The sequence below is a fragment of the Toxorhynchites rutilus genome, chromosome 3, assembly GCF_029784135.1.
Source record: "Toxorhynchites rutilus septentrionalis strain SRP chromosome 3, ASM2978413v1, whole genome shotgun sequence".
Lineage (NCBI taxonomy): Eukaryota > Metazoa > Arthropoda > Insecta > Diptera > Culicidae > Toxorhynchites > Toxorhynchites rutilus.
In genome coordinates, this window is record NC_073746.1 from 255524883 (window position 1) to 255550619 (window position 25737).

The window sequence follows — 25737 nt, forward strand, 5'->3', positions numbered from 1 at the left end:
CCGCAAAAACACTCTCGTTGGTACGGATTTCGACATTTCCAAAGTGGCGAAAAACTATGTTGTTTGCGCTTCAACTTTTTGACATATACTGAAAAAAAGCGCAATGACAGTAGCTTTCCAATGAATGTCTGGAAATTTTATTCGGTGGAATAATAATAAAATTAAGCCATCTATGGAAAACCCGAAGAAACTTACCGGTACGCCTAATAACTTGAAGAAGATACATAATATCAAATAAAATCAATTCGATTTGAGCTCGAATTTTCTCGAAACGAGTTACTCGTTTCGAAATGCGCAATGCATGAAACTTTACACAGGTCATTTTTTGGGCGAATAAACAAAATGTATATGATCGGAAATTCGATGATGAAATGTCTTCCATACATATATTACCACCATACCGTGGGGGAATATGGACAGATTTGCAATATACGGAGCGAAGAGTTTTATCTCTCATGAGAAGAATACGTTTCAACCAAGGCCTGGCAACTCATCACGAATGTCCGTTAAATGATGAAAAAATAGAGTTAATCTACCTAGAACTGGTATTGTGTTTTTCTGCAGTATAACGGGCATGCCCTCAACTGTTTTGCTTTTGATTAAAGTCTGCTTCCAGACAGTCCATCTTTGGCGATTTTATTTCGGTTTACAGATGCAGGGCAGATGAAATTTTTTCTGCCAACGCTAGTTTGGGTTTAGGATTGAGATACATCTGCATCACAAAATATTGGTGTTGATAAGCTCTAAAAGTCGTACGAAGACAATTTGGATGTAGGATTTGAAATATAAAAGTTAAAGTAAAAAAACGTTTTTTCATGGTTACCCTAATGCAACTTAGATAGAAAGCGTCAAAAACAACTTTGTGGGAGATATTTGTACTTTAGACTAAAACTGGTGCTCCCGTGGCCGAGTGGTTAGCGTCCCGCACTATCATGCCGGGAGTTCGGGCTCGATTCCCGTTCTGGACGGGGAATTTTTCGTCAAAGAAAATTCTTCCGTCTTGCACTGTGGTCACGCGTATTCTAGTGCTTGCCACTCCAGAGTACATTCGAGGCGTGTTATTAGGCATAGAAATCTCAACCAAGTATTACTAATAAAAAAGACGCAAGTAATGCTACGTTGAGAAGGCAAAACTTTCCACTGGAACGTTAGTGCCATCCAAGAAGAAGGAGACAAAAACTATCTTCAACAAAGTTGTTACATATGATAGAGCACTCATTTTTGTGTTATGGGTGACCAAAATTGTCGATGAAATAAAAAACCTAGCTTTCTTATCTTTATGGATATAGATGAACATGTTGTAGTCATAGTTATTATAAACAACTTTATAAAACAAAGCTTTGTTCTGTCTTTTGATATACATAATCGATTTGGCGCTTTTTTTTCTAAGTTGCATTAGGGTCACCATAAAAAACAGTTTTTTTTGCTTTAACTTTTACATTTCTACTTTTTTTTTACAATTCTACATCAAAATTGTTTTCGTACGACTTTTAGAGATTGGTGTTTTTCTACCCAAAATCTCATGATTTCCATTTTTCCTTTACTCAAACACAAAAAATAACATAGTTTTGAAAATCACATATCATGTAGAGTGAAATAAGCTCTTTTGAATGCCGCTAATAAACTTTGTTTATGTTTGCCCCAGAAAGAATGACAAACAATTAAAGAAAGCGTATTTTTTGGGAAGAAATATCAATAACTTCGAGTAAAGTTGAGATATTGACAAGTTCTGCATCGCAAAATGTTTGTATTAGTGGTTTAGATAGAAAAAAATAGAACAAAGTTTTTTTTTGTCTCAAATAACTGAGACTACAACATTGTTGCACTATGTTTACATCTGCCTATAAAGATAAGCGAAGATTTGAGTGTGATGAATGTGAGTTTGAATGTGAGTGTGGACATTGTCAACATATCCTTATATCCCTTCCTATTCCTGAAGAAAATATGTCACCCTTCTAATCTCGCGTAAACCGCGAGTAATCGGGTTTCTACATCATTAACATTAGAATTAACAAAAATGTTTATATATACTTGTAACAATACAGTTAGGAGTTTGGCTCCTTTAAACTTATGTAATTGAGCCTGTAAAAATAAACGATTTAAAAAAAGTCAGCGAAGATCAAGAATTTCAGACTTATGTAAGCATAAACTAAAGGTAATACTAGAATAATCTATTCCTATTTAATATATTAGGAATGCGAAGGAATTGTTATTTATTTATTGTCTAATAAAATCCATTCAACTCAAGGCCAGCTCACACGCCCGTCACATTCGTAATCCAGGAACGGATTTGAGGATCAGCTATGCGAGTATATATCCCTGGCTGGTTCCCTTGACAGTTATTAGAGCCCCAAGACGCTATACCAACCTGACGGCCATTGACAACCAGAGGACTACCACTGTCTCCATTGCAAGTGTCACGACCTGGCTCACTCGCACACAACATTCTAAAATGATACACATGATAGGGTAAATTATTAAGAAAGCCATCTACAATCTCACTCATCGGTAATCCAATCTGCCGGCCAGTAAAGGCGACAAGTATTATTATCGATTAGTGGGACATCAACCTTTTGCAGCATAAGTGGCAGAGACCCAGGAGTAGTCTAGAAAACCAAAAAAGATATGTTGATATGAATGGAAAAAATCATTAGTTAACATACAACTAAACCCCAACCGGAAAAAATAGCGCGTGTTCCCACTGGATAATTAGTCCCAACAACATCCAACTCTATCGGATTCATGTAAAGTCCATGCATAGGACGTGCAGTACGTAGAACACTAACATCATACACTAAATTCCAGTTGTCATAAGAAGGATGATTCACGATGAACTCGACCGCATAGATTTGTCCACCATCAATACGATTAACAGAACCACCCCACAAAGAAATCTTGACAAAGAGAGAAATGTTCACAAATCTTAAAATTCTTGTTCACCTTTAAATAAGACATAAAATAAATTGATCACATACGATTTCTACATTAGGCAAAGGAAAGGTGCAATGTGCTGCCGAGAGGGCCCAGTGATCCGAAATAAGCGAGGCCCCACAGCTATGTAGTCTATTTCGCCTCAGAGAAAGTTGGTATGTAAATTCTCCAGTTTCAGCATCAATTCCACCGACTATACGCTTAGAAATTGGTTCTTCGTGCAAAGCCTGATGCGTTCTGGGTAATCGATTATTATACTGCATCCAACTAATTTCCTCAGGTCCAGCTAGAACCATTACTACACACAGTGCAAGCACTACGAAGCTCTTCATTCTACTCGGATTTCAGGTAGCAACTGAAATTCCCAGCTTTGAGTATTTCGCTGTTATAGCTGTACCTATCAGGAAGAGATGGACCAATAACTCAATGAGTTGCCTAATTTCAATACAAGCAAATGAGGCCAATTATCATGTTATCATATTGTTATCAATAAAACATTGCCATACATGAGGCATAACTAGTGTTGGTTTCACTGAATTGGATTGACTCTAATGTAACCTACAGGTTTATGATTGTTTCATTATGCGATGAGTAGATAGGCACATGGCTGAACTGTTCGATTTGAAGAAATATTGTTATAACAATTCTTGTTATTTTCAAAGTAACCTAGAGGAGGGGATCCTATGCCGGTCCTCCGAATTGTAAATGTCAAAAGTTTATCCTCAAAATGTTTCTTAGCAAATTTTAATATGTTGTCTACCTGTTGATGTGGTTCACGAGTGTAATACAAGAGAAATACAGAGGCCTAGCACCTTTTTTCTACATGTTCGAAAATTGTAGTCCTGATGGACCGCCCCTATGAATCTCCAGAATGGCGCTACCTGCCTGTTTTTGAGTAATGTCGAAGAAAATGTGATAATTTAGTTATATGGTGACAATTGTCTTGTTCACTTTATTTTTGGATTTAAGTACCATCTTGTGTGTTGAATGTTCATCCGTACGTTTGGTGCGTAAACTTGCGACCACTGGCTGTGATTTTCGAAAGCCTGACAGAACGAAAAGTTTGCATACAGCACAATTCTGAGACTAGTTTGAAACGATTTTTTATAAAACTCTGCATTTTTACTTATATAAGATCCAATTGACGCAAAAACGCAAGCCTGTTGACAGTGGCGTCGAGTGGAGCTTTTGCACCCGGGGCGGAAGAGTTGATTTGCACCCCCTTTCCGCCAGAAAAGTAGAAACATTTGCACCCAGGCAGTATCAATGACGGAACGGGACTCAACGTATCAAACATGTCTGACCCATCGTTGACCGCAAATTTATAATTAATTTCAACTCTGATAAACCTCTCCACAAGATGCCACAGAAACGTACAAGGTAAGATACAGCTTTAAATTCACTGTGAGATTTGGAACCGATTCTTGGAAGTCCCATTTCATGATGAACTGTAACACATCCAGTGCAATCTCATTAATGACATCATTAGAATTAATTTTAGCGGCCTTCAAATGTCTACGGAGTCATTGTATCTCTAGCAAAAGCTGCCTTTCCAAAGTTTCGTAGTTGCCAGTTTGCCAAATCGACTTTTTCAGTTCGCTGTCAGGTTCTCATAACATGTGTCAAGCTTGAATTGCTTTAAAAATTTCGGCTTCTTCTTTAGACGATTTTGACCGTTCTTGTAATTCCCGATGAAAATGGCCAATGCACTCCAACATTCCTTTTTCCACCGTCGGACCGGGTCCAGAACGTCATTCGCCTGGTTTGCTCATCTTGTGAGAAATTCCCCTTTTAGTAGCAAATTTCCAATCGTTGGGTTTTAATAAAACCTTCTTAATAGCAATTTCGACTAGACTGTTCCTTTCAACAGCGAAAAACAGCGACAAACTTGTACGCTTCATTTGTTCGGATTCGCCGAATGAGATAGTTCCTTCGGTGTGGATGAGACGAAGGTGCCAAATTAACATGCTGTAATTGCAATAGCAGTTATCAATTGATGTGCGTGCTGTGAGTACGCTACTATCCGACTATGTCCACAATGTTACGATTTATCAGTTGAACTTGATAATCGCTCTCTTGTCATCAGTTACCACAAAGATCGACCCTCAAATAAATATACTACACTGCGTTTGATAATTATAGAACCACTCCATTCTTTCCACTTTCCAGAGATATGTAAGACATCGGTTGAATTGATGTTCACCTTGATCAAAAAGTTCCCAGAATTTATTTAAGAAATAAAAAAAACAAGATTATAATACAATATCAATATCGATATTGTCTCCTTCAAAGTATTCCCCACCGACTGCATCGCATTTATGCCAGCGTTTGATCAAATCCTGTTTATGCGGCCCGCCGCCTGATTTGAAAAAAAATCTTATGAGTGAAATTATGAATATAGTTGGAAGTTCTTCCATATAATTGAATAAAAAATAACTTTGTGAATAATTCTTGTTAATCGTGTGTATCCAAGCTGATCATTTTCTGTTTTCTTTTCCGTTTTTCCCGTGCTAATTTTACCTTCTGATAATTGTTCTAGTTAGTAAAGGGTGTGTCACATCAAATTGCGTCACGGAAAAAACGCTGTAGAAATTCGCCCAGTAGACCGATCCTTTTGAAAATTTTAGACAGTAAAATAAAAACTATTAAACAACTTTTGGCATTTTCTTTTTATTCATACTTCGAGCCCAAGCCCGTATGCTCGCACCTTCCTTTTTACCCCGTCCATAAGGTTCTGTACAACGTTAGGTTGTAGTTTTTTTTTAACAGAAATCCATTTTCTCTTGAAGTCCGCCTCCGATTTGACAACTTTTGGGTTCTTCCGGAGGGCCTGCTTCATAATCGCCCAATATTTCTCTATTGGGCGAAGCTCCGGCGCGTTGGACGGGTTCATTTCCTTTGGCACGAAGGTGACCTCGTTGGCTTCGTACCACTCCAACACGTCCTTTGAATAGTGGCACGAAGCGAGATCCGGCCAGAAGATGGTCGGGCCCTCGTGCTGCTTCAATAGTGGTAGTAAGCGCTTCTGTAGGCACTCCTTAAGGTAAACCTACCCGCTTACCGTGCCGGTCATCACGAAGGGGGCGCTCCGCTTTCCGCAAGAGCAGATCGCTTGCCACACCATGTACTTTTTGGCAAACTTGGATAGTTTCTGCTTGCGAATCTCCTCCGGAACGCTGAATTTGTCCTCTGCGGAGAAGAACCCGGCAGCTGACGAAAGTCCGCTTTGACGTAGGTTTCGTCGTCCATTACCAGGCAATGCGGTTTCGTCAGCATTTCGGTGTACAGCTTCCGGGCTCGCGTCTTCCCCACCATGTTTTGCCTTTCGTCGCGGTTAGGAGCCTTCTGAACCTTGTATGTACGCAGGCGCTCGCGCTGCTTGGTCCGCTGGACGAATGAACTTGACAAATTCAGCTTATTGGCGACATCCCGGACCGAACTTCTCGGATCACGTCTAAACTGCTTAACTACGCGCTTGTGATCTTTTTCACTGACGGAGCATCCATTTTTGCCGTTCTTCACCTTCCGGTCGATGGTTAGGTTCTCGAGTTACCGTTTTAGTACTCTGCTGACCGTGGATTGGACGATTCCCAGCATCTTACCGATGTCCCGATGTGACAACTCCGGATTCTCGAAATGAGTGCACAGGATTAATTCACGACGCTCTTTTACGTTCGACGACATTTTTCCAAATTTACGAAAAATTGACAGTGAAGCATGGCCAACGTGATCTTTACACTCTTATCTGATTATAAGCGAAAGCTGAAGATATAATTCCTAAAAATAAAATTTCTACAGCGTTTTTTCCGTGATGTAATTTGATGTGACACACCCTTTACTCAAAGAACTTTTTCGCGTTTTTGGTTCTGTTCTGCTCACACTCGCATGATTCAGTCAAATCGTGTTTGTTTTGATCGTTATTCCTTACCGTTTTTATTGTGATTTCGCACTCAAATATTTTTTACTTAGTGACTGTCCATTGACTGTTTGTTGTGCGAATGTAAAAAAGTTGTCGATATTATCGTTCTTACGTTTGTGTTGCAACTGTAGCTGCCTAAAAGTTTTCGTTTTGTTCATCGGATTTATCATCCACTTGTGCACAAAAACAATAAACGGCACCTCTTTGCTGTTCTTGTGTTTGTGCTGTGCTGTAAGCCTACCGATAGGCGAATAAGTTCGACGGTTATCATGGAGAAGAATTGTGCAAACTGCTGCCAAATGATAAACGGCATTGAATTCGTCACATGCCGTGGATATTGTGGTGGCATATTCCACTTGTAACTTCTGGGCTATTTCTCGTCACATCGGAAAAATCTCTTTTGGATGTGCGATGACTGCGCTGAGCTGTTCAGCAATTCCCATCTCCGCTCCATTACTAAGGTAGCAGATGAAAAATCTCCGCTGGTTGCACTCACGGACGCAATCACCAATTTGCAATCGGAAATAAAGCAATTGTCATCTAGGCCCACTTCGTTGACCATGTCACCCGCAGTGAAGCGTTGGCCCTCATTAGAACCTGTTCGAGCTGCCAAACGTCTTCGTGGACCTGATGTCACACTAAAATCGTCAGTCTGGCTCTAAGCAGATTGGGAATGATGTTGTATCTGTTGCCATCAGTGCAAAACAGCACCCAAATTTTGGCTCTACCTGTCTCGCATACGTCCCGATGTGACCAATGGGGAAATTTCAGCAATGGTGCGTGCAAATTTGCAATGAACCCAGGATGTAGTCAAACTGGTCCCCAAAGGAGCAGACATCGGCAACATGACCTTCATCTCGTTCAAAGTCGGGCTTGATCCAGCTTTGAAATCCAAAGCAATGGACTCTTCGTCTTGGCCAGAGGGCATCATGTTCCGCGAGTTCGAGGAGATTACTGTCCAAAAATTTAGGAAACCTCCCGTTGTCAACCTGACGCCAACATCCATCACACCACCGGTAGATGCAATGCAGAATTGATCGATGTTCCAATGCGTTATGATGAGGACGGTGGGAACCCAAGGGTTCCCATCACAGGCGAGTATATCCACTCTATTCTCTCGACCCCAGCATTCAATCAGTCTGTGTTGCAGCATACTTCTACTTCCATCGATGATGCCGTCTGGATTCATTACCAAAATGTAAGAGGATTGAGGACCAAGCTGGACAATATATTTCTCACTGCCCTCGACTGCGGTTATGAAGTTATATTGCTGACGGAAACTGGACTGAACGATACCATCAATTCACTGCAAATTTTCGGATCATCGTACAACGTTTTTGATGTGATCGATGTTCTCTGAATAGCGACAAGCGTAATTTTGGCGGTGTACTGATAGCTGTCACCAATCGACACGTGAGCACACGCATCGACACGCTTAACGGAAATCGGCTGGAGCAAGTGTGTGTTTCTGCGAATATTCGAGGCCATCGTTTCCTGATGTGTAACATTTACATTCCACCCGATAAAAGCCGGGACGTTGTTTTGATGGAAGATCATATCGCCACCGTCCGTGAACTATGTGTGTCCGCCATCTCCGAAGCTATCATTCTCGCTTGTGGCGACTATAACCAGCCGCGTTTAGCATGGTCTAACGACGACAACAGCTTACGTCTCGACAACCCGATACTTTTGACTCCGGCGAGCGCAGCGCTGATTGACGTAATGGATTTCTTGAACATGAATCAAATTAATGCACAACTAAATCACCTGCGCCGTACTTTGGAATTGGTTTTTGTATCCGAAGGAATCCATGCTGAAGTATTGACCGCCGTTGATTCCCTAGTGTCCGTAGATCCCCATCACCCTCCTTTGACCATTCGCTTCAACGCACCAGATAAATCAGTGACTTCCAGTGGGAAATGTAGAAGAAAGGAAAATAAATTACCGCAAAATTGATTTTGACAGCCTTTCTGCCCATCTGTCCGGTTCTGATTGGAGTTGTATCTACGATTGTACGAACGTCCATGACATGGCATTAAAATTTTGCGGCATCATTCGCCAATGGCTGATTGCGAACGTTCCTTTGAAACGGTGCCCAATTTCACCTCCTTGGAGTACGCCTCTCCTCCGGAAGGCGAAGCGTGTACGCAATCAATGGCAGCGACGTATGCGAACTCATCGATCCAACTTTACAAAAGTCAATTTCAAACATGCAAACGATGACTACAGGCATCTAAATGCTGCACTCTACAAATCACATGTATTAAGGGTGCAGTTTGGTCTACGTCGTGATCCAAAATCCTTCTGGAGCTTTGTCAATAGCAAACGCAAAAACCCAATAGTTTCGTCCAATTTAGTGTATGAAGACAAGGAATCCAGTGATGAAGCCGAAGCGTGCGACTTCTTCGCGAGACATTTTGCTTCCGTTTTTCAACCCGAGCCATCTAGCGATTCCGATGCTGAACTGGCTGCGTCTAACATCGTTGCGGATGCAGTAGATTTGGATACGTTTGAAATATTACCTGCAATGATCATCCACGCCTCCAAGAAATTGAAGAACTCATTTTCTCCTGGACCGGATGGTATCCCTGCATCTGTCTTCCGTCGCTGCATAATTGCAGTTGCAGAGCCGCTTGCCTTCATTTTCAGACACTCGTTTGAAAGAGGAGTGTTTCCCATGTGCTGGAAAAATTAATATTTGTTACCTGTACACAAAAGTGGGGATCGACGTAATGTGAAAAACTATCGTGGAATAACCAGCCTCCCCGCTGCATCGAAAATTTTTGAGATTATCGTCAGTGATTAAATTCTACATGCTACTAAGTCCCACATTTCGTCCGATCAGCACGGTTTCATTCCCGGTAGATCCGTAAGTACCAATCAGTACTTGTTTCGAAGCTTTTGAACAAAAGGCACAGGTAGACGTGATCTACACAGACCTAAAGGCAGCCTTTGATAAGATCGACCACAAAGTGCTACTGTGTAAACTATCACGGATGGGCGCATCGAACAGATTGGTGTCGTGGTTGTCGTCGTACCTTACTGATAGGAAGCTTCATGTCAAGCATGGCTCTAGCGTATCATCATCGTTTGTGAGCGTATCTGGTGTCCCACAAGGAAGCAATTCGGGACCTTTATTGTTCGTGTTATATTTCAATGACGCTGCATCTTCGTTAGGCTTCAAGACCAAACTTATGTATGCTGATGATTCGAAGATCTATGTCGTGGTACGTTGCATCGGGGATTGTATACGTCTTCAAAGGCTACTCGATGAGTTTGTTCACTGGTGCCGCAAGAACAAACTTGTTATTAGCATCGGTAAATGCCATGTAATGACCTTTCATCGATCCAAGGACCCAATCATTTTTGACTATCACATCGTTGAACATGTTCTTGAGAGAGTAGATGAAGTGGTAGATCTTGGCGTAGTGCTGGATCCTAAACTTTCCTTCCATTCTCATTATACCTGGACCATATATAGGGCAAACCGACAACTTGGCTTTCTAATCAAGATTGCCAAAGATTTCAAGGAACCGCAATGCCTAAAAGCATTGTATTGCTCACTTGTTCGCCCGATCATGGAGAATGCATCTGCTGTTTGGGCTCCTAATGATGTCACGTGGAACCTAAAGATAGAACGAGTGCAAAAGAGGTTTGTACGGCTTGCGCTCAGAAATTTACCGTGGCGTGACCCATTGAACCTACCAGCATATGCTGACAGGTGTCGCTTGCTTGGACTTGAAACACTTGATCGGAGACGAAAGATTCAACAAGCGTCAACAGACGTTTGTAGTTAAACTACTCAATGGCGATGTCGACTGCTCTTATCTCCTATCGCTTTTGGACTTTCGAGCCTCGGGTAGGATGCTGAGATACCGATCCCTAATGCAGCCGGGATTTCATCGTACTTTGTATGGATACAACAAACCTGTTTGTGCAATGATCCGCATGTTTTCGTCCGTTGAATCAGTGTTTGAATTTGGAATGTCCACGTCACAATTTGTTAATAGTATATGAAGACTGCATGTATTTTAAAACGTGATAGATTATTCATTAAGACTATTTCTGTCAGATGAATCAAATAATAATAAAGAATAAAGAATAAAGAATGAGTTCGTGCAAGTAACGGCAGTACAACCGGGCTTATACGTTGTCAGTTACTCGGTTGCGAGTGAACGTCAAACGACCGGAAGAATACGAACGTGCTGATACCACGAAATTAGACATTCGAGGCGGCGAGTACCAGGCAGCATTTTCGGTTCATTATGTAATATGGACGCCCCATCGGGTGCACGAAACCATGACGAACACACGAAGCACAATGTTGTCAACGTGAATTTACTTCGTTTCGTTTTGGTTCGATTTTCTTTGATCCGGACCGACTTGTTTCGGGTTGGGTTCGGCATGATTCGGATCGGTTTTCCGCATGTCGGCAAGCCCGGTTTGTGTCACACTTATTCGGCTTCACCGGGCGGCCAAGGCCGATTGGCGTAATGTAGACGCGTCTTAAGAGAGAGAAAGTTTGGAAGAAAATTCATTCGATTTTGATGTGCTCTGGCCATTAAAGGGCAGTCGAGTTCATTCACCATTTCAGTGTTTATTGGCAATCGCTTTTTATCACTATGGCGTGCGGGAAGAACAGATCTACGAGTTACTTAAACCATTTTCTATAAATGAACGATTCGTGTTCCGTACACTACAACAGTACAAAGAAACAGCTGATGTGGGTGATAGGCTCAAAAAACGATGTCCGAGGTCGGTACGGCTGCACAATGTTATCTATGTTGTTCATGAACGCGTTCAACGCAATCCTCTTCGGAAACAAAAGCGTTCATCAGTTGAAATTAATTTAAAGTGACCATATGACCAGAGGTCTAACGCGAGATACCAACACAAAAAAACAACGTTGTGTATATAAGTTATGTAAACATGAGCTGTACAAATATGCAAAAATAATTTAACCAGTCTCGTTTATTCGTGAAATTTTTGGCATGACAAATAATGCTCAATGAAACCTTCAGTATAAATATAGTTTTCCCCAAGAACTTTCAGTTCATTTTGTACATTTAATGGTACAAACTGATTACTTACGCTTTCACGGTGCTTAAACCAGAGATCGTCAATTTCAGATGCAACTTACAACTGATTGTAATATTGCCACTCTCAATATCCATCAGTATGGAAAACTGCAGTCTAACAACCATATTTCAGATCGTGTATCTTCGGAAAAGTCTCATAGAACTCTGGGGCTGTTATCAATAGACAAAACATTAGATTTCAATGGTTAAAATATTTTGAAAACTCGATTACCCAGAATTTTCGTATACTCCACCTCTATTTCCTCTTGAAAATCTTTCAGCGTTGACGGTATAAATATTAAAATGACTGTAAACCTTGATAATTATTCCTTCAACATCTACGGGAAGTTGACCCGCAGTCGCCTGAATTGTGTTGCTGAAGATATAAGCAACGCGTCCTCCAACTATTGTCGGTATTTAAGTTGATCCTTAAGCTTGTCATAGACGTCTTGGCCTTCCCTAAGAGGGCCGCCAAGGCTCGTGTTCATATTATCTGCCGAATATGCAGAGCAATGTGCATATGATATTTGATAAAAATTTGAAAAATTGATGTCGCGATGATTTCAGACGTATGATTTCTTAACGATTACACCCTTGTAGTTGAGTTAAAGCATCTGAAAAAAATACGAGAAATAGTATTACTCCATGCTCTTCATGATCTGCCCAGCAGAACACTGAATCAGAACATTCGTTTCAATCGGTTACAATTCCCACACAGATCACGAAATAATTTTGACTCATAGAGAAAACGATCTAGAACTAGCGACTAACTAAGTTTTGACAAACGCGGGACGTTTCGCGGGACGTAATCTAACGCGGAACACTTTGCTGAAACGCGGGACTGTCCCGCGAAAAGCGGGACGTCTGGTCAGTTTAAATTAATTGGATAAATTGATTGGTGCGATTTTTTTCTTTAGTTTTTCAAAAAAAACAAAAATTCGAAATCGAGAGAAAAATCGCTAAAACTATTTTTATTGGCACCTAAAACCATACTTTTCGTCTCGTGTTCCGAAAAAAAAACCAGTCCAAGAGTGTCGATTTTTGACAAAAAAAAATTTTCGAGATGACACTAGATCTCGGCGTTCATGCAATTTTAAGACATTTGGCATGAAATTATTTTTTTTCGAAAACCCCGATTTCGTTTACTCCCCTTTGGGTGATTTCTCGATTTTCAAAAAACTCAAACTTTGACCGTTTTGCGCCACTCTCCCTTAAATCCGATTGAGCTGATATTCTTCATAGGGTGTTTTTTCGAGGTGGTGAACATTTCTATGGGTTAACTTTTTGAAATTCAAGATGACCATTTTCATTGACACCCTAAAGTCTATAAGTGGCCACCACTGATCTAGAATGTCGTTATACACCCTTCTCTTCGAAAAAAAGACCCGAAAAACATGCTACAACTGTATGAAATGTAAAAAAATATGTTTGTTTCGAGCATGCAGTTGTGGAATGTTCTTATTCCGTGCCACAAACGATTAATACGTTTTTATGTTATTTTAAAGCTCTTTGCTAATATTCAGTTGCTTACTTTCAATTAATAACAGGAAAAAAGTCGAATTTCATTATTTATGCTGGAGTATCAAAAATCACTCTTTTTTGAGGAGACCGAATTAGATAACTATTAAAAATGAATAAAAATGAAGGGAACATATTTTCTGAAGTTATTTCAATCAATTATACCCTCTTCTTCAAGTGAATACCAACAAAACCTAACAAACACTCAATAGCAATATTACAGAGAAGTTCAACTTTCGGTCTGTGACACCGTGCGCGAATATACGATTTATGATTTTGCGCGCGAGTACAGGAGAGTTAATCATTGCTCTTGTAGCTCAACTTATTGTAGCTCAAGATAGTAAGCTTTTTTTATTATGGAAATTAAAAATGGTACATTTTTCATTATCAGAAAAATGGTTGAAAAATCGAACACTTTTTAAGTGAGGAGGTAAAGTGGTCACCTGTAGGGGACAAAGGTGTCACTCGCACATATTATGCTAGAAGAGATAAATTTATGCGTGTTTTCTTGGCCAAATTTGTTTAAATCATTGTTAAAATAGTAGATACATGTATGAAATGAGCTAGGCCTATTCACCTAGAATCGTAATTGAAATTTTCTCATACGTACAAAAACGTAGTAGGAAACCCATAACTTTATTCAAAATGAGGCTTGGTATTGGTTGGGGTGGCATATTTTTCCTGGGTCAAAACCACAAAGGTACCCCTTTAGGAACAGAAGGTGATAAGGTATATCAGCTTTTAAAAACAGAACATTGTCAAAAAAAAAGCCCAAGCGTTTTTTGTTTTAATTTTTTATTTTATGTTTTTTGTTTTTATGTATTTTTTGTATTTTGTTTTTAGCGACAGCTCCACTGAAGTACAGGGTGACTCAAAAGTCATGAAATCCTTCAAACATAAGATGACTATCAATACGGTGTCAATAGTCAATAGTTATACTACCAAACAAGCAGTTGACCACTTTATCCCACTGGACCACATTACCTCCACTACCCCTACATAAATATGGTTCCAATTAAAAAAATGAACGACTCCGCCGTGAAATAGCGTACCGCTCTTTCACCATTTTGCGTGATTCGATTTAAACGTGATGGTCTATCTACGACCGTTTACAATGAACAAAATAATCATCCGCGTGTAGGCTACTTCAAACACAAATCACTTTGCTTCGACCAGCCCTTATCAACACACAGGAATGATAAGGTGAGTGTACAATAGATATGATGATGCTCAAGTACGTATAATTTAAGATAATCCAATATGAGTATGAGCTCAGTGTCCTCTCGTCTCTGGTCTTAAACAGACATCACTATGAATTCGAACTGCAACTTCATTCGAATATTCTGGATTACAACATTTGCGTTATGGATAACAGCCGAGAGAGAAAGTAAGTAATCAACACTGGGATAGCCAAACATAGTTAATCAGGATTAATCCTCCCTATCAGAATTGACTATCGATGAGGCACGAATTCGAATAAATCGAATACCTTCGGTAATGCAAAATGTTATAGCATATGCCACAAATGAAGTACATCTCAAAATGATCTCAACCAACAATAGCAATAACAGAATCATCAATGGAACTGGAACAACAATCGAACAACATCCCCATCAGATCGGTCTCCTATATAAAGGTTCACACATCTGTGGAGGCTCAATAATTTCCGATAAATGGGTTCTCACAGCTGCTCATTGCCTCGATTGGTACCCTCTCCATTCGGAGGTGAGATATTATTCGTCTTTCGCTTTTGCTACAAGTTTTCTCTTTTCCAGATATCGGTACGTTCCGGAAGCACTTACCATGCCAATGGTGGAACTGTTCATCCGGTGTTTTATTACCATATACATGAAAAATATCTTCCAACGGATTATTCCTACGATGTTGCCACTGTCAGAGTGAAAACCCCGTTTAAGGATTCTGCACGAGTATCTATTCCACTGGCGACTTCAGAATGGCTGGATGGTGCAAACGTAACTGTCACCGGTTGGGGTCAAAACGAGCACAATTCGTACCCAGATCAACTCTATATGGTTACTTTACCCGTTGTAAATCGTGAGACGTGTAATGCAACTTGGTCAGGATTAATAACGGATGAGTATGACGATCCGGCCACCTAGCTGAGGTCATATGCAAGTATTGCTTCATTTCAGCATGTTGTGCGCTGGCGATCGGGACATAGATTCTTGCGATGGCGACAGTGGAGGACCTGCGGTCCAAGATGGAGTTCAATACGGCATCGTTTCATGGGGAGGAACGACTTGCGGTTCTGATAAACCCGGCGTGTACACGAACATCGCACATTCATCGATCACAAATTTCATCAAACGTACGACGAGAATTTAATCATGTTTCATGTTAATTCATGTTAATCATGTTAATTATATTCATGATCACTTCAATTGTGATTATTCGTCCATAGGAATCATTTTGTAATTATGAAAGAGGAGTTCTGTCACAATTATTTTATTTGAAAATATTTGCATATTTTTCTCAGTATAACAGTTACGTTGAATCCATGAAGCAATTCTGTAGCGATGTACCGGTTCATCCCGATGATTAAACATGAGAAACATATATCGAAACATAACATAAGCAGCGAAAAGGGTCATGTCAAATTTCAAAAACCGAATATGTACATTTTGTCTATTGGCCCAAAAAAAATGACCTGTGCAAAGTTTTAGCTCTATCGGACATGATTTAGGGGTGCCTCATATGGCTCAAAGTTTTGATTTGGATGGGATGGGAGGTTAGAGAATAAAAATGCTAAAAATTGAAAATGCAGCGTTGATAGGTGCGACCAGTGGCGCAGCGTGACCGGCAGGGTTGCCATCATAAAATCTGTGTTTTCGACTTAAATTTTTTTTATCCTAGTTTTTTCCAGAAAATCTGTATTGTCTGTAAATCTGTATTGAATTTTTAAGCCTAAATTTTAGCCATTTTTTTATTATCATTGTTTGGCATAGTTATTATACGATGTTGAAGGTATCCACTTAGCGCTAGTCAGTGGCGTTGACTGGGGAGTGCGGGGAGTGCGGACTGCCCCCGGGTACACGATTTTAGGGGGTGCAGAAACACCCTAAATTAACAAATACTTCACCATTCACCATACACTATACACAGATAGCGAAGAGGGAGGAGGTGCAACCAGCGCTTCCGCACCGGGTGCGAAGGCTCCACTCGACGCAACTGGCGCTAGTAAACACAATGCGTAATAAAAACACAGGTGCTTGTTTTGTAATAAATGTTTAAACAGTTGCATTTGTTTATGTTTGTTTGCATTGCGCTACGTAAATACCCATATCATAACATATTCTTGAGCAAACGATTCCAAAACTGGATAACTGTCAACGAATGAAAAGGGGACATTAATTTGGCATGAAGCTATGTGCTTAGGATAAGGACAGGTTCTGATAGAATTTTTTTATGCTTAATAAATTAATCGGTATGATTTCATTTATTGTTCAACCGTTTACCAATTAATTGTAGCCTATGGTTATTTGTCTACTCTCGTCCAGTTCAATATCTGTTTCGACAGCTTCAACTCCAACGAAGATTTTGTGAGTGTTTTGGATACTGCTTAAAATTTCCAAAGTCTGATCCTGCGACCTTAGATATGATGTATTGTTCTGGGCATATATTATCCAAAGATTAAGACTGAGAGTGTGCTCCCGTGGTCGAGCGGTTAGCATCACACCTAACATGCCGGGGGTTCGGGTTCGATTCCCGTTCTGGCCGGGAGATTTTTCGTCAAAGAAAGTTCTACCGATTTGCACTGGTACACGCGTATTCTAGAGCTTGCCACTCAGAATGCATACAAGACGTATGATATGAGGTACAGATATGAGGTACAGACTAGGGGGGCGTCGCTGATCAATGGTCAGTTACACCCCAATAGGAAGTATCCCGTGTCGGCCACACATACATAGTACTGGAGACTGCAACATCTCGATTATGAGATCTTTGTAATACTAACCTCGAGCCAACCGCGAGTAATCGGTTACATATTACTAACATAGACAAAAATTGTCAAAATATTGGACTCCCGGCCCCGTCAGGCTAACGCCACATGTATTAAGGCACAAATATATATTTTGGGAAAAAAGGCGTGCTATTTGACATATGAATCTCAACTAAGTACTCATAAAAATGACGCAAAAATACTATGTTGAGACGGCGAAGTTCCTCTAGGAACGTTTGTGCCATTTAAAAAGAAGAAAAAGAAGATAAAGAGTTCTGGTTTCTCAGTTAATCTGAGTGAATTCAGTAGCAAAACGTAGTATTTAACTTGTAAATCAAAGAAAAGGTTCAGGCTACTCTACTACATTCAACGACGGATTTCAGTGAGAGCCATCTTGTTGCAGATAAATTCAGAATATTCAATAATTTGAGCTCCACTATTTACGGAATTGAGTTAAACTCATTCGTTCTTTAAAAAATCACAAACTATCGCATCGTAAATATTTTGTGATCCGCATCGTACAGCTTGATAGATCTATAGAATGTATCTTTCACCTGAAACTTATTTTCATCAAAAATTTAAACGACGTAGCTGAAATTTTTATGGTTCCCAGCTTGGTAAACTAATCAATGATGTCTTTCCTCGAATGGCTCCTTTTAGTCCTATCATTGATTTGAATCTAGATTGAACGATTCAAAAACATTAGCCACCGCAAATGGGATGTTGTTTTCTATCACCCAAAACATTGTCAGATAAGATGCTTACGCTTTGTCCCCAAAAGAATAGTTTTCAATGTTCGGATTGTCAGAATCCCTAACCTGGTCGACTGCCCCATTTGTGTAGACCGCAATACCTTTTCCTAACATAGTTCCTAGCGCCTTGCGATCTACACAAATGCTTGGGAAATTAGAACGTCTCACTGCAATGCCATTCAAAAATATGAACTATTGGAAATTTTATAATTACTTATATTGTATAACATTAATAGGAAATGTTTAATTCGATTCCAATATAGATCGACATCTCGTAAATTCATCAAGCGCTCGAAATGGACAATTTTCGTGAAGTGATCGATGTTCAGTCTTTCATGTTATACTCTTAATAAGTTCCCGAAAGACGTAATCCTACGTCAAATCGTATCAATGGTTCTTTCAGCTATTCACAGTCCTTACTACAAGGAATTTCGAAGAAAAGTGAAATGAGAATGAGTACATGAGCATGAGCGCATATTTATTTTTCATATTCACTGTGCCTTTGTATTATTTTAATTATATGTTTTTTTTATTTATTTATTGAAAGGATTGATGTGCGACGTAGACTTTTGCATTTTTTCGCCTCGGATCGAACATGAGGAATCAGGACATTATGCTACCAATGAATATCAAAGAAAGAGATTCATTCCATGGTATACGTGAGGTGGCAAAAAATGATTGAATAAAATGAATTGAATAAAATCGATTAAAAGCAATTGTTGCATAAAATTGGAACCCTATTTTTAAAAATCTGTAAATTCTGTATGAAATCCCAAAAATTCTTTGTTTTTGAAATTCTTTGCTTTAAAAAGTCTAAAAATCAGATTATTCTCCCTGGTGCTCAAATGTTTTCACGAATGGAACAGAAAAGCCCGAGCGGCTCAAATGAAATCGAAGTGAAAATTACGATCGTCAACTGAGTTGGAAAATGTTGAGATTCATCAAAGTAAACCCTGGACTGACAAATAAAGCACTATTCGAAGAATCCGTCAGGACTTCATTCGTGAGGCTGAATTTCGTTGCTGCCGAGCAAGCAAGTAACTAAACAAGGCGTTAAAGCAGATTCTAGTGACCAAAACTGGTGTTTGTATGACCAGGTTCTGATGAGGTATCGAGGATGCCTGCTTATTGACAATGAAATTTACATGAGAATGGATTTCGGACAGTTTCGTTGTCTAATTTCATGATCATGAATGATATTGTAATTGAATTGAAAAAAACTTGAACAAATTCTCATTTAAAATAAAGAAAAAATAATCCAGATCGTGACAAAGGAGATAAACTCTATTCCACAGGAAATCTCTCAGAATCGTTAGGGGATTGTTTTACCACCCCTGTCAGATATGTGATATATTTTTTCAGGCCAAAGATCGAAAACTTTTTTGACATACTTATAAAAAACAATCTGAGCCAGAATTAATGGACAGGAAGATACATAAAATTTGACTGTATCATTGACCGACTGTTTTATTCCATAAATTTACGGAACAATATAAAATACTTGTGATGTCAGTCTTTTAATGCTACGCGAATCAAACACCGGAATACTTTCGGATAAAACTGCGAACTTCAGGATCCGAGACATTTGTGAACACTGCTGGCTTTTCTTTTGCGCACTCCGGTGAACCCCAGGACACAATGCCGATCTGGTATCCGTCACAGATTAGCGGACCGCCGCTGTCACCATTGCATGTATCCTGTCCAATGACCCCGCCAGCACAGAACATACTGAAAAATAAGAACACGAATATAATGCAATGAGACAACAACAATGTGACTTTTTCTTTAGTTAATAACTCAACAGCAAAAACGTTCCAATTTGAGTTTGCAATAGAATCCGATAGATGAGGTTGTGACCTATCTTCCAAATTGCCAAATACAGCTGGGAATGTGTTTGCAGTTAACCTATGACCAAAAAGGAGAATCGATGTAGAGAAATCGATGATGTCACTTACATTCCCTTTCATTTTGAGCCCCTCAATTAGAATGTTTGTTTCTCATTTTGAATTTTTATTCATTGATTCGCGAATCCTTTTCTACTAACATTAAACGGCTTTTACCCCGTAAATAGTTTACAACAGTCATTTCCCGCATGTTACATTTTATCACATCCTCTTTCCAACGATGCTTCCCACACCCAAACTAGCGTTGGCAGAAAACATTTCATCTTTGGCAGAAAAGATGCCATTTCCTGTGCATGAGAGTCAAATGCGCAAATAATGAGCTGTTTTAAAAGCTTAAAAATGGTTTGTATGTATGCGAGCAGACATCTCTTTCTGTTTTCTTTTCTCTTTTCATTTGAGATTGTGCCAAAAAAAAGTCCATATGACGTCAATGAGGATCGAACCAAAGCCGGCTGGAATGCAAAATTACTTTACACGACCAAGCTATCCATATAGCTGCCAGCGCTATTATAAAGGAGCGTGATAATATTACACCTCATCATAAAATGAAGTTGGAAGGTTTTTTCTAAGACGATAAAGAAGAACATGAACGAGAATATATCTTTCTCTGTCCGGGCCGTATATTTGGCAAACTATACGAAAAGCTTTCATATGCTTTCATTGAAATGTGTCTCCTGTTTCACTCGCTCATATTGGCTCTACCATCTATATTATACAAATGATATACATGTATTTGGGAGTAGAACATTTTATGTTATCTTTCAGCTCATTTAATGTAATAAATCGGGATGTCAGAACAAGTGCTAAAAATTAACTTTGGGTGTACTCCATACAAACAAAGTAGATAACATTGAGGAATGATGGTCATAGGCTGGATGATAGAATGGTCAACTTTAGAAATTTTCATTTTGTACGTCAGTTGTCCGTAGAAAGTTTCATGGCTGTACCATTCCAATATGTGAGACTAGCAACAATTAGCGGGGTACGGGTAGGGGAACGAGTAACCATAGTGTATCCAGGTCGAACACCAAATCCGTAAACAACCTTGATGGGATCTTGATCGTGATGATCCTGATAGGGAAAGAGCTTATATGATCGTCTGTTCACCATAGAAGTTTCGACTCGAAACAGCGTCTGTTCCCCATATCAGGAGCGACTAAGCCAAGCCAATTCGTAAAAATACGTACAAGAAAATTCACAAAGAAATTCGAGACAGAACAATCGAGCAAAGAACACGTACTAGATATTGGAGATTCGGGACATGGAGCAACAAATTTCTCAAATATCTTGAGAGTATGCGAATTCTCTCAGGAATATTGAGAGCCCGCAATTTCAATATCGTAGCGCTACAGGAGGTGTGCTGGAACGGTTGGATGGTGCGATCATTCCAAGGTGGTTATACCATTTACCAGATCTACGTTAACACACGCACAAGCTGGAAATAGCTTTCATCGTGATGGAGGAAATAGAGAAACGATTGAGAGCACTTTTTCAACATCAATATCATCAATCTTCACAAACCCCATCTAGGTAGCACCGGTGACGAAAAAGTAGAATTCTAAGCGCAGCTAAAGCGTGAATACGATCGCTGCCCAAAACACGACATCAAAACAAAGGCTGTGTGCCGCGGGCCAAAATGTGCAGAAACAAAAAAAAAGGCATCTTGAAGCTCGAACGCGAAGTGATCGAAAGATGGAGGCAGCACTACGATGAACACCTGAACGATGCGCAGACATGAGACCAACAAGGTGTTGAGGAAGACTACACCGGTGCAGTGAACAACGACGAGGTGAAATTAAGAAGTCCATTAATCAGCTGAAGAACCACAGAGCAGCTGGTAAGGATGGCCTCACACCGGAGCTCATCAAGGGAGGTCCGCTATCGGAGGAGTGGAAAAAGCGGTAATCTGTCCCATCCATAAAAATGGTGACAAGCTGTATTGTGAGAACTACAGTGCAATCACGATCCTGAACGCTACCTACAAAATTTTGTCCTAGAGCTCCACAAATCCCTAAAGTCCAACAAATTCCGTACGAATTCCACGTACGAAGTGTACCATTACAAATCCCTGATACAACCGGTAGTCCTCTATAGGCACGAAGCATGGACGACGCTCGGAGAGGACTAGCAAGCACTCTGCGAACGGAAAAAAATTCCCGGTGTCAGTTCCAGTTCTCAAATATCACAGTGTCTCCACAATCCGACAGTTGAATTAAGCCTCAAAAACTCGTGTTACCAACCAACATTTTATCTGACTGACTTATATAGATTACAATATTGCGTGTTTGCAGATGTTGTTACGCACTCTAACGCTACGAGGCCACCGATCGCAAGCTGAATCACGTTGTTTGCCATTTTTACTGTCCAGAGCCGTATATCATTGTACTGGTAAATGTTTACCATATCGTTCATTGCGTTATCACTATGCTAGTCTGAAAACGATGAGGGCGAAATATGATTACTAATGCATTCTCAGCACTTTTTAACGTAGTACTACGCCTTCCAATAAAGATGCCAAATCCGAAACATGTCACGTTTTGATGAAATCGTTATAATATAAACAACTGTTTTGCTACGAACAAATTTTGATGGTTTGAATAAAAAAAATCTCTCTAGTTTGTTTGATATGCTAAACATTACAATTTCCCAGTCCGTGAAAAATAAGAATTGACCCAACCGAAAGTATTCTTATGTTCCATACATTTAAATATGCTTTTCAAACAGAGCCGTCGATCACGAACACCTAACGAAGCGGTGTGGCACAATTGTTATATATCAATACAATTGCGAAATCACCCATAGTTAACATGTTGAGTGCCACGCTTTCATAGCGATTGGATGGACATTTTTAAACGTATTAGGACCATCGTTTCTAATCGTGGAGGAAGGTATTTCTGTTCGAAATGGAATGCTTATGTGCTTAAATGATTATATTATTTACCTTTATTATCATATGTTATGCTGTCAGTCACCGGTGACTGACACTAAATTTTCGTTCAGGTCGCGTGGCAGTCGACGTGTTAAGCGTCGTGCATTGTCACACTCAGGCTAGGCGCAAATTGAGAGGCGTATAGCGCTCGTGAGCTAATACGAGACGGTCAACACGTAGCGTGGCGGTGCGCATATTGAGTCGCAGTTTGGTGTGAATAACGTGCCACTCGCATACAATATCTGATTCACACAGAGTTGCGCGATATATTTATTTACTGATACAACCACCTTACCGGCACAACCATACAGTGCCAGACTCACGGCGCTATATGATTGCTCACCAACACAACCATCATAGCCGGCACGACAAACACGAGAAACTGTGGTTCAGCCACAGCGTCACGCGAGTCGTGTCTCACGAGCCCTGCGCCATCTCACGTCTCCTCGTCAATTTGCGCCGTTCTATCTGTTTTCATGAGCCACAAAATCAGGGACTATATCGCGCCAAGCTACTCGCGCTATACGCGTTTCAATTTGCGCCTGGCCTCAACCAAAAAAAAGAAGGAGTGCCTTTGCTGTGACAAACTAACAGTTGTTGACTGTTGACAGTATGGAAACAAATTACGAAATATGGCATGCGCGAGAATTGTTCTCGCGCCCATGCCCACGATCAACCTTTGACCTTTTCAAATTCCAGTAAAGAGCAAAATTCTAAATAATATACACGAAGGGATGAAAAAGAGAATTGAAAAAAATATATATTGTGGAGTCCTAGGTCAACAATATCTTTTTCACCCGAAATGTATAAAAATACCGTGAACTTACTTTTTGGTAATTTGTTCAATCCAGATCTTCATACAGGTAGCCCTCGGCTGTATCCATACTTTCAGTTCCTGGAGTATGACTGGTACGTAACCGTTTGCGGCAGATCCCCATCCAACCACGGTCGCCAGATCATAACTCAACTTAAGGTTTGCATCAGCCAGTGGAACCGGTCTTAGGAAATCCACGAAAAAGTTCTCCGCAATCTGAATTACCGCCACATCGTAGTCAAATGTGGCTGGTTCGTATTTCTCGTGAAGTACAAAAAATATTGCATGGAAAATGTATCCACCTGATAACCTATGAGGGCTTCCACCACGAAATGTTATCTGTGTATAGAATGATCATGAACTAAATGAAAATTTGAAATTTTTTCAAACATACCCAAGCTGGAGAGCTTCCATCGTCCAAACAGTGCGCGCAAGATAATGCCCACTTTTGTGACAGAATTGTAGCACCACAAATATGAACACCGGCATTCCGCATCGACAGTAGATAGGGATACGAAGTTATGGTGGTTGTATCACCACCGACTATAAAAGGTTGTATACTGCTTGAAAGAGAATACTGTATAGGCACGTCTAAGGCTGGTTCCGGAGGCCAGAGAAAATATTTCCGTAGTAACGTGAACAACTGAGGTTGTCTATGATGGTACTCCAAATAAATGCTGTCGTCTGTGGAATGCTCTGTTAATCTTCTAGTATCTTCTGAATTGATACCACTCTTCAACCCTTCACATATATTTGATGCACTAATAATAAATAAAAAACATGTAGTCCAAACTTCCATTTGTAGAGTCGGCCTGACAACGCGAATTTGGAGCGTGTTTGCCAATTTAAATGCAGTACAGAAATGAACGCAGCCTCGACTCGACTACGATGGAACCCGACTAATGTAAGTAATACACCTATATATTCGTCTATCTTAAATAAATCTCATGCTGATTATCGCAAATAATATAAATCTCAGTTATCTCAGTGTAGGTCAACAAAATACTAGGTAAAATATAAACTTGATAAACACCTTTTTTTGGACGTGCCCTAAAAACTCAAATTAAGAATCGTATGTACGCGTTGGACTATCAAATACGATCTCCAGAAGACGTTCATTCATTCAGTTTGTTTTCCATTGAGGATGTTAATCTACTAAACTCATTAACGAATCACGGAAAACTTGTAGTCAGAGATGCCAACCTTCCTGATTTTTCAGGTTTTCCCAGACTTTTCGGCACGTTCCCTGATATCCTGACAAGCACCACATTTTGCCTGTTTTTTCTGAAAGGATCCTGATTTTTCCTGATTTATGTGTTTTTTACTTGATCAGAATAAAAATTATCTGCAATAGGGTAAGTGTACCAATTATGGAGGGCACATGTCACCAACTTGAAGAAATTGGCGAATACTCTATTTTAGCTCAAAAGTATACAAAAGTATACTTTTTCTAGCAGTTTGAACTCTGTTTTTGAAGATTCTCACTGATATTTCGTTGATGAATTGACAAAATTGTATAAAAAACATGTTTGAAAATGCCACTTCCAAATGCCCATTATGGTAATAGTGTTCCTGGAATTATCGTAATAAGGGTACCTATTATGGTAATAGTCGGTGTCACATAGAAAAAGTGTTAATAGGATTCAACTAATACTTCAATAATAATCTTTAAATAAAACTAAGCCTCTAAATTTTATTCCCAATATGCAATACTATGTCGTTGATTCTACACTCGACAAAAATTATGGGAACGGAGCGCGAAATCGAAATTTTGATGTTATTTTAGAAATGCTGTAACTTCGTGAAAACCAACGCATGAAGATGGAATATACATCATTTTAAAGCTTCAAGTTTTGAGATGTAATACTTGAATGCTTCTATCTTTTTGTGTGTAGGTGTAGTGGATAACAATACTGGAAAGAAAGAAATCG

At 39.8% G+C, this 25737-nt stretch overlaps 2 protein-coding genes across 2 annotated transcripts; one reads left to right on the forward strand and one right to left on the reverse strand.

The window, feature by feature from the left end:
- Positions 1-1941: 1941 nt before the first annotated feature.
- Positions 1942-24751, reverse strand: LOC129774143 (transmembrane protease serine 9-like). Its single transcript, XM_055777840.1, has 7 exons — positions 24201-24751; positions 23820-24145; positions 19708-19887; positions 2976-3276; positions 2664-2894; positions 2503-2606; positions 1942-2447 (listed from the first exon to the last, which is right to left on the reverse strand). The coding sequence occupies exons 1-7, from the start codon at positions 24603-24605 to the stop codon at positions 2255-2257; spliced, it is 1740 nt and encodes a 579-aa protein (XP_055633815.1). The 5' UTR covers positions 24606-24751; the 3' UTR covers positions 1942-2254.
- LOC129776884 (trypsin delta-like) lies at positions 14631-16929 on the forward strand. The gene is made up of 5 exons (XM_055782797.1): positions 14631-14649; positions 14750-14833; positions 14894-15171; positions 15222-15544; positions 15600-16929. The coding sequence occupies exons 2-5, from the start codon at positions 14758-14760 to the stop codon at positions 15790-15792; spliced, it is 870 nt and encodes a 289-aa protein (XP_055638772.1). The 5' UTR covers positions 14631-14649; positions 14750-14757; the 3' UTR covers positions 15793-16929.
- Positions 24752-25737: the final 986 nt, after the last annotated feature.